This window comes from Terrapene carolina, unplaced genomic scaffold (assembly GCF_002925995.2).
Source record: "Terrapene carolina triunguis isolate 2854851 unplaced genomic scaffold, T_m_triunguis-2.0 Scaffold1042, whole genome shotgun sequence".
Taxonomy (NCBI): domain Eukaryota; kingdom Metazoa; phylum Chordata; order Testudines; family Emydidae; genus Terrapene; species Terrapene triunguis.
Window position 1 is genome coordinate 1 of NW_020665393.1, and position 8,161 is coordinate 8,161.

Genomic DNA, 8,161 nt, shown 5'->3' on the forward strand with positions numbered 1-8,161 from the left:
AGATATGAATCCAGCGGATGTGGACAAAGCAATCCAAAAGGCGTTTAAAGTTTGGAGCGATGTGTCACCACTAACATTCAAAAGGATCTATGATGGCAATGCAGATATAATGATGTCTTTTGAAACTGGAGGTAAGAACGTTATACTAATACAAACATTAGCCTTCAACAGTTATAGAAGTGCTTGGCAATAAGAATTAAGTTAATTATCCTTTCTCTTTTTTTTAGATCATCGTGACAATTCTCCCTTTGATGGACCTGATGGATTCCTGGCTCATGCCTTTCAGCCTGGCAATGGTATTGGTGGAGATGTTCACTTTGATGAGGCGGAATATTGGACAAAAGGCTCAAATGGTAGGAGATTCATCACTACCCCTGTTTATACAGGATCAGATTGTGCAATCTTTGCTCATGTGAAGTTGTAACTTAGGCCCGGAGCCACAAAAGACTGGGCTATAGGATATTCTGATGCGACTCTCTTTCAATCTCCCCCATTGAAGTTGATCCACTGTGTATAAATAATTATATATTAATAGGGTGAGAGAAGCGTGACTCTACAGTCCAGTGGTTCAGAGGTGGGAAGCCCATGTTCAAATCCCTTCTCATCAGGCAGAGGAGGGAATTGAAACTGCATCTTTCACCTCCTGAGTGAATGCCCTAATCACAGGGCTAAAATTTCTCTGGGAAGATTCTGCCTCCTCCTTTCTCGCTGGCATTAGGCATGTTCTCCTTCTACATTTCTTTATATTATAATGTTTGCAGAATTACTGAAAGAATCTTGAGTGTCTCTAATATGCTTTGGGCCAGCATGTATAGGTATTTCCTATTTAGACAGCTGTACTATAGAGTCAAACACAGTTCACCTATTTTAAATATACATTTTTTTTAATTCCTCAGGATACAACTTGTTCCTTGTCGCAGCCCATGAACTTGGCCATTCACTGGGTCTGTCTCATTCTACTGATCCTGGTGCCCTGATGTACCCCACCTATTCCTACACTGAGCCTAACGAATTTCGCCTTCCTCAGGATGACATTAACGGCATTCAAGCAGTCTATGGTAAGAAAAATAAACATTTAGTCATATGCTGGGTTAATTTCACTTTTATGCAGAATGCTGCTTAATCAATAAAAAATGTATATTTTAAGAAACATTCTACTAATTCTAGAAACATTCTAGTGTTGCTGCACAGAGCAATTCCAGTTTTGCTGAGCTCCTGTTAACTAGAGGTGGGCAATGGCCCTGAAGGTGGTTTCACTGAAGTTCAGCTCCTCTGCATGCCCATTCTTGCACACTTCATTAGTTTTGTAGGAGCTAAGCCTCACCTGTGCTGAGTTTAGGAGCTCTACAGACTAGAAGTTACCTGGCAGTACCCTGATTAATGACCACTTCCCCCCAATTTTTCATGAGAAGATTTTGTGCGCCCACCAAGTCCTTCATAACATTGGTTTTCAGCTGTATTTCTCCATATTATATAATGCCAATTTTTCTTTAATCTTCATGTAGGACATTCAGATAACCCCGTTCAACCAACTGGACCCACAACACCAGTGACTTGTGACCCCAAATTGACTTTGGATGCTGTTGCTACCCTGCGTGGAGAACTGCTGTTCTTTAAGGGCAGGTAACAACAAAGAACTTCTGAGTTATTTCTTTGAACTGCAGTACTCAAAAGGAAACAATATTTCAGATCATTTAATTCCCAGGAGAAATGAGGGGAAACAGTCACTTAGAAATGTAGTGCTAACAATAAAAATCACATACAAAAGGTGGTCCAAATTCTCTGATGATGGGTGTCTAGCTTTACCTAACATTTCTCTCAGGCATGACAAAATGCTTTAGCTGTTTCCAAAGTGGCTGCATCAAATGGTGAGATGGCTAAAGGGCACCAACCATTGTACTGTAGTTTCTAAGGAATTCTAATTGTTTTCAATGGGACCTATAACCCAGATTCTGCTATACACAGCTCTGATCATAAGAGAGGAGCTTAAATGTCAGTGGTCTACCGGCTAAGGCTGGTGAAAGTGATTCAGGACTCCCCCCTTAGATTCTATTCCAACTACTCTGCCACTGTAATCAATGGAATGATAGGTTTGTTATCAGTCTAGATTCAATTAAAAAGAGGGCAGCTGCAAACTCATGTTTTGCAATGGTATGTTTATGTGACACACTGGGCCACTACTTTGTCGTGACCCCACCACAGTGTACGTCATTAGCAGGGATAGAACCTGTGACCTCCGGCACCAAAACTACTAAAGGATTAGCTCTAGTAGGTAACACTCATAGCAGACTCTTTTCCTCATTGTAGATCAAACACTAAAGAGAGACAGAATCAGACACATTTCACCTTTGTATTACGTTTATGGCAGTTTCGGAACAGTTTATAATTTGCCAAATTTATTTAAACCAGGTATTTCTGGCGCAAGCATCCTCAGATGACAGAAGTCGAACTCAATTTCATTTCTTTATTCTGGCCAAATCTGCCATCTGGAATTCAAGCTGCTTATGAAAATGTTGAAAGGGATCAAGTTTTTCTTTTTAAAGGTAACGGAATCTGACAATGTTAGTTCTTCTGATATATGAATTTACTGGGAATACTTTGATCCACAGACTGTGCAATTCTCTTTAGATGACACTGCATGAAACAACTCAAACGTTCAAATTACAAAAGCCCTCAAAATGTGTGAATAATGAAATTAAAGGTTGCTTATCTATTTAATGTAAATGTTCTGAAAAGCAAGATATGAAAATGGCTTCACTTTTCCTTCAAATCTAGTTTTATCATAGGAAATAACATACGGCTATTAAGAAGCACTTTGGCTAAATTCAAAATGTGCTGTGGACTAGATCACTAGCAGCCTTGAATTAATACACTAATTCTCAGTATCAGAGGGGTAGCCGTGTTAGTCTGGATCTGTAAAAAGCAACAAAGAGTCCTGTGGCACCTTATAGACTAACAGATGTACTGGAGCATTAGTTTTCATGGGTGAATACCCACTTCATCAGACGCATGTAATGGAAATTTCCAGAGGCAGGTATAAATATGCAGGCAAGAATCAGTCTGGAGATAATGAGGTTAGTTCAATCAGGAAGGGTGAGGCCCTCTTCTAGCATCTGAGGTGTGAACACCAAGGGAGAAGAAACTGCTTTTGTAGTTGGCTAGCCATTCACAGTCTTTGTTTAATCCTCAGTTGATGATGTCAAATTTGCAAATGAACTGAAGCTCAGCAGTTTCTCTTTGAAGTCTGGTCTTGAAGTTTTTTTGCTGTAGGATGACTACCTTAAAATCTGCTATGGTGTGGCCAGGAAGGTTGAAGTGTTCTCCTACAGCTCAACCTTCCTGGCCACACAATAGCAGATTTTAAGGAGAAACTGCTGAGCTTCAGCCAGGGGCGGCTCTAGCTTTTTTGCCGCCCCAAGCATGGCAGGAAGGTGGCTTTGGCGTACCTGCCACCGAATTGCCGCCGAATCCACAGGACTGGCGGACCTCCCGCAGGTGTGCCGCCGAAGTCTGCCTGACTGCCGCCCTTGCAGGGACCGGCAGGGCGCCCCCCCGCAGCTTGCCACCCCAGGCACGCAGTTGGAGCGCTGGTGCCGGGAGTCACTGCTGGCTTCAGCCTCAGCCTCCCTGATTGAACTAACCTCGTTATCTCTAGGCTAATTTCAGTATTAAGTCAAAGAACTAGCAGCTGTTTTGAAAAGCATTCGGCAGGGTATTGGTTAATTAGTGATGCCACATCCAAAGGTCTGCTAGGCACCTTACAGAACACAGGGAACAAAAGACCTCCAGAGCTCTTAGAATCTAGGCGAAGACAGGACATACAGGTAAGGGTAACTACTACAGGTGGTTAAAAAATGAAAACCTATTTATGTGAAAAATGTCAAACTGTTTTTCTTTGGAAGTGTTCAAAAGAGACCACCTTTGGTAAGCAAACATTTTAAGAAGCATTTCAATAATATTTTTGTTACAAATTTTGATAAGAATATCAAAAGGGATACAAAATTTTCCACAATCCCCATTCCCAACCCAAAATGTTGATAATGCTGACACTTGTTTGTGAAAAGTTTTATTTTAGTAAAAAGGCCATTTGTTGATGAGAATAGCTGTCTGTTTGAAATAGTTCAACCAGCTTTCATAACGATACACTTAAGTGGGGAGAGGGAGAGAGAGAAAAGATACATAAGATCACCTGATCACTTATGCACTTATTAATAGTTAAGTTTCTGTATATACATCTATTTAGACATGTATACACCTCCATTACCAAAGTATCCGAAGACATCCAAAGTATTGTTAATCTTCTGCATCCCAATAAACTGCTCTTGGTGGATTACTTAACAATTTGTAGAATTCAAGGAGTCTTCTCCCAAAATGTATAACGTGTATAAGTGTATGGGAAGGGTTCTTCTTGGACTCATTGCTCCAAGGTCTAATTCCTGAACCTGAAGGACATCTCCCCTAGGATTTATGCTATGTTTAAAAGACAAAGATCAGCGCCATTCCTTAATTTACTGAAAGTAAAGGGGAGAATGAAATCTCAGAATCATTACTCAGCTATACATGTCTCTTGAAAATTAAGTTGCTTTGTTATCATCATTGTAATGGAAGTACTAAGCCAGAAGCCATGATCTGATGTTGTTTAGTATGAGCAGAAGCTGCTGGTGAAACATTTAATTCTATTTTTTCTTTGCAGAGAACAAATATTGGGTCCTCAGTGGGAATGACTTAGTGTATAACCACCCAAAAAGCATCTATGACTTGGGCTTCCCAAAAAATGTTAAGAGAATTAATGCAGCTTTCAATGATGAGAATTCAGGGAAAACATACTTCTTTGTAGGTGGCAAGTACTGGAGGTAAGATTTCATGTTCAACAGACTTAAGGTATATTCTCTCTTTAGGCTTGGAGGATTAATATGGAAACATAAAATAAAATGTAATAAGGATTAAACCAATTGGATTCCACAAAACTGAATAGGGTTCGATGGAAGTTAGTTTTAAAATCTAGGGAGTCTGACAGAAAATACTAACCTTTCTATAGGTTTTTTCAGACCATCCTGTAGAAATCTGTGGTAGGGATTAATTATATTCTAGAGGATGAGACACAAAACCTGTAGAAACACTATTATCTAGTAAATTCTTTAAGAATTACCCAAAGGATGTAATGTTCTGAAATTGTACCCCTGTGTCTCTCAAACTTCAAGCTAAAAGAAGTATTAATATACTGGATTTTTGTTCCTTCAGTGTGAACAGGCAAATGGGTTTATGCTGTGTGATTATGCAGTAGTTTGTGGTTACGGTTTGTTTATATTTTATAGTAGCTCAGCAATCTTTTGCAATAAACTACTCCACTGAACTAATACCTGCATCACATTGCAATGGCTCTTCGGCTTCTCATCTGAAAACAGTTTAGAATTCAGTGGAATGGAGCTCTTGGAATCACAATATCAGGGGCATTGGGGGGAGATGGGTTGCAGGGGCTATAGCCACTCCAAAATTTGCCTTTGCCCTCCGGCAGCCACCCCGTAGCTGCTGCTGCTCTCCAGCCATCCAGCTCTGAAGGCACAGTGCAGAGTGGCAGTTGCTGGCTGGGTGCCCAGCTCCGGCAGCAGCAGCGAAGTAAGCCCTGGATGGGTACTGGGGTGCCTGAGAGCAGTCCCCAGCCTGTGTCCCGGCCTGCTGGGGCACGCTGCACAGGGCAGGTGCAGGATCCAGGGCTACCCACAGTAGCCCAGACTGAACCGCTCTGGCCTGGGCTTCTGTTCCCAGTCCCCCACAGTTGCTGCTCCCCGAGGGCTCTGCCGGCCCCCGAGCTGGGTCCCCCTGCCTTGGCAGCTCTTACCAGGTGCGAGCAGCCAGCACCCTGAACTGCCCGGCTCTGGCTTCCCGCCTCTGACCAGGCCCCAGGGAAGTGCCACGGAGGGGGCAGGGCCTTGTGGCAATTTTCTGTCTGGCCCACCTCAGCCCCTCCACTGGGAGCTGGTGCCACCCCTGCATAATATAACAGTAAACCCCTCAAAGATACACATGACTTTTACTTAATAAATAATATATCTGCTAGGGCAGTTGACACTAAGACAAATATGATTTCAGAGTTACATATACAGGCCTTCTGTTTCCCGGTGCTGGTGCTTCACTTTCCCAAGAAGCACTGATTGGCTAGGATGGGGTGGCCAAAGCTGTATATAGGCAAGAAGAGTGTTATTCATTTGGGGCAGCCTTGCAAAATTGTCAAGTAAACTCACCAGCTCAGTCTCTCGCTTATCTTTACCAGACATGCAGTTCCTGCCTGTCCCTGCCCATTCAGCCAAAACTCCTATACATATGCACACATGCACTCCTGAGGTGAAAGCTCAATGGAAGTTTTGTACGCAAACCTGAAAACAGAATAGCAAGGATTTTAAGGGTTCCGTTAGTTTAGCTCATTTTAGTGGATTTTCTACCAAGAATAGTCTCATTTATGTGTCAGGGTTTGTTTTCAACTTTTTAAATGTCATTTATTTACCATACATTATAAATATATTTCTTCTATGCAGATATGATGAAAACAGGCAGTCCATGGATCAGGGTTATCCAAAGAAGATAATCAATGAGTTCCGAGGAATTAGCAAAAATATTGATGCTGCTTTCCAGTATGGTAGTAAGTAAAACAAATCTTTAAAAACAGTTTACTATGCTAGAATATTTGTGCTTCTCTAGGTTGAAGAAATCATTAAAGAGACAATCATTATTTATATTTTCACTACTGTACTAAGATCAGAAATTAACACAAATGAATATGTAGGTACTGTCAATGTTATATTTTGCTTTATAGAAATATTTGTTGGAAAACATTTCACCTATGAAATATAACCATTCAATTTATTTTTATTTCTAGGATACATCTATTTCTTCATAGGAACAAGACAGTTCCAGTTTGATCCTAACGTCAAGAGAGTTGTCAGTGTCATGAAAAGCAATAGCTGGTTTAATTGCTGATTAATTCCATTGATTTCCTTCTTGCGTGTTACAACTGTTTTATATGCAGTATTAAGCTATTAATAGATCTTAAAAAATCAAAAAAAATTGTACTGTTCTTTGGCCTGATCCTCTGGGAGTTCTGTCTGAATAACTTCAGAATGTTACAGTACTGTCATTATGTAATTTATTGTATTATTATAGGCTGGACTTCCGATTACACATAAAGTATTTTATATTTGTCCTACCACTTCCTGTGTCTTGTGATCATTGCCACTGCTCAAGAGCTACAGTCTGCTCCCAAGCACAGGCTGAGTAAATGGGCTGTGCCCAAGGAAATTACATGGAGTCTTAGGGGATAAAAATCTTCCCTCAACTCAAAAGCAGAGAATGGAGCAGCCACACCGCTCTCTACCATCCATGGCCCACTGGAAAATTTCTGTGGAGCCAATATATCCCCTCTTTCATCAATCCATTAGTCATACTCAAACCTCTCCCCTTCCCAGCCCCAAATTTCTCTCTATGGCCAACTGCTGAGCACTGCTTCTCTGACACTTCATGTCATCCTTTTTGTCATACAGTGGAGCTGCATTACTCCTTCTACATTCTGGAACATTTACGGCCCAGAATTAATTCCTAAGAGCAGGGCCGGCTCCAGGCACCAGCTTAGCAAGCAGGTGCTTGGGGCAGCCACTCCGGAGGGGAGCGGCACGTCCAGCTATTCGGCGGCAATTCGGCGGAGGGTCCCTCACTCCCGCTCGGAGTGAAGGACCTCCCGCCGAATTGCCGCAGATCGCGATCGCGGCTTTTTGGGGGGAGGGGGGGGCCCTGCGTGGGGCGGCAAAAACCCTGGAGCTGTCCCTGCCTAAGAGAATCCACATTTTAAAAATAGAAAACAAAATAGCAGCTTAGCTGGAGAGCCTGATGCTTTATAGCCACCTACATATTACACATGCATCCATTCATTTTCCAATTAAGGTGAAACAGAGATGTTCAGAGCCATGAAAGGGAGAACAAGTAGCTTAAACTTGATACAGTTGGAGAGCAGAACAGTGATGGATCTAAGCAATGGACAGACATAAAGCAATAGAAGAAGAAGATCCCACAGAAAATAGTGAATTCAGGCAAACCTAGTGGCCCCGAGCCTATTTCTACAATACTGGGGTGCAGATGATGTTTCTATGATATAGTTGCCCTCAAAACTGCA

General features: G+C 41.8%; 1 protein-coding gene across 1 annotated transcript; it reads left to right on the forward strand.

Moving 5' to 3' along the window:
• The first annotated feature begins 4 nt into the window (after positions 1-4).
• LOC112120767 (matrix metalloproteinase-18-like) lies at positions 5-6,975 on the forward strand. The gene is made up of 8 exons (XM_026661362.1): positions 5-131; positions 228-353; positions 897-1,058; positions 1,506-1,623; positions 2,410-2,543; positions 4,694-4,853; positions 6,534-6,637; positions 6,875-6,975. The coding sequence occupies exons 1-8, from the start codon at positions 5-7 to the stop codon at positions 6,973-6,975; spliced, it is 1,032 nt and encodes a 343-aa protein (XP_026517147.1).
• The last annotated feature ends 1,186 nt before the right edge of the window (positions 6,976-8,161 follow it).

What these genes read in the sequence shown, in the direction of transcription:
- LOC112120767 (XM_026661362.1), top strand. Translation starts at nt 5, where the DNA reads ATGAATCCAGCGGATGTGGACAAAGCAATCCAAAAGGCGTTTAAAGTT. An exon ending in TTGGACAAAAGGCTCAAATG is followed by an intron (nt 354 to 896) that starts GTAGGAGATTCA and finishes TTAATTCCTCAG; the next exon opens with GATACAACTTGTTCCTTGTC. An exon ending in CTGCTGTTCTTTAAGGGCAG is followed by an intron (nt 1,624 to 2,409) that starts GTAACAACAAAG and finishes TATTTAAACCAG; the next exon opens with GTATTTCTGGCGCAAGCATC.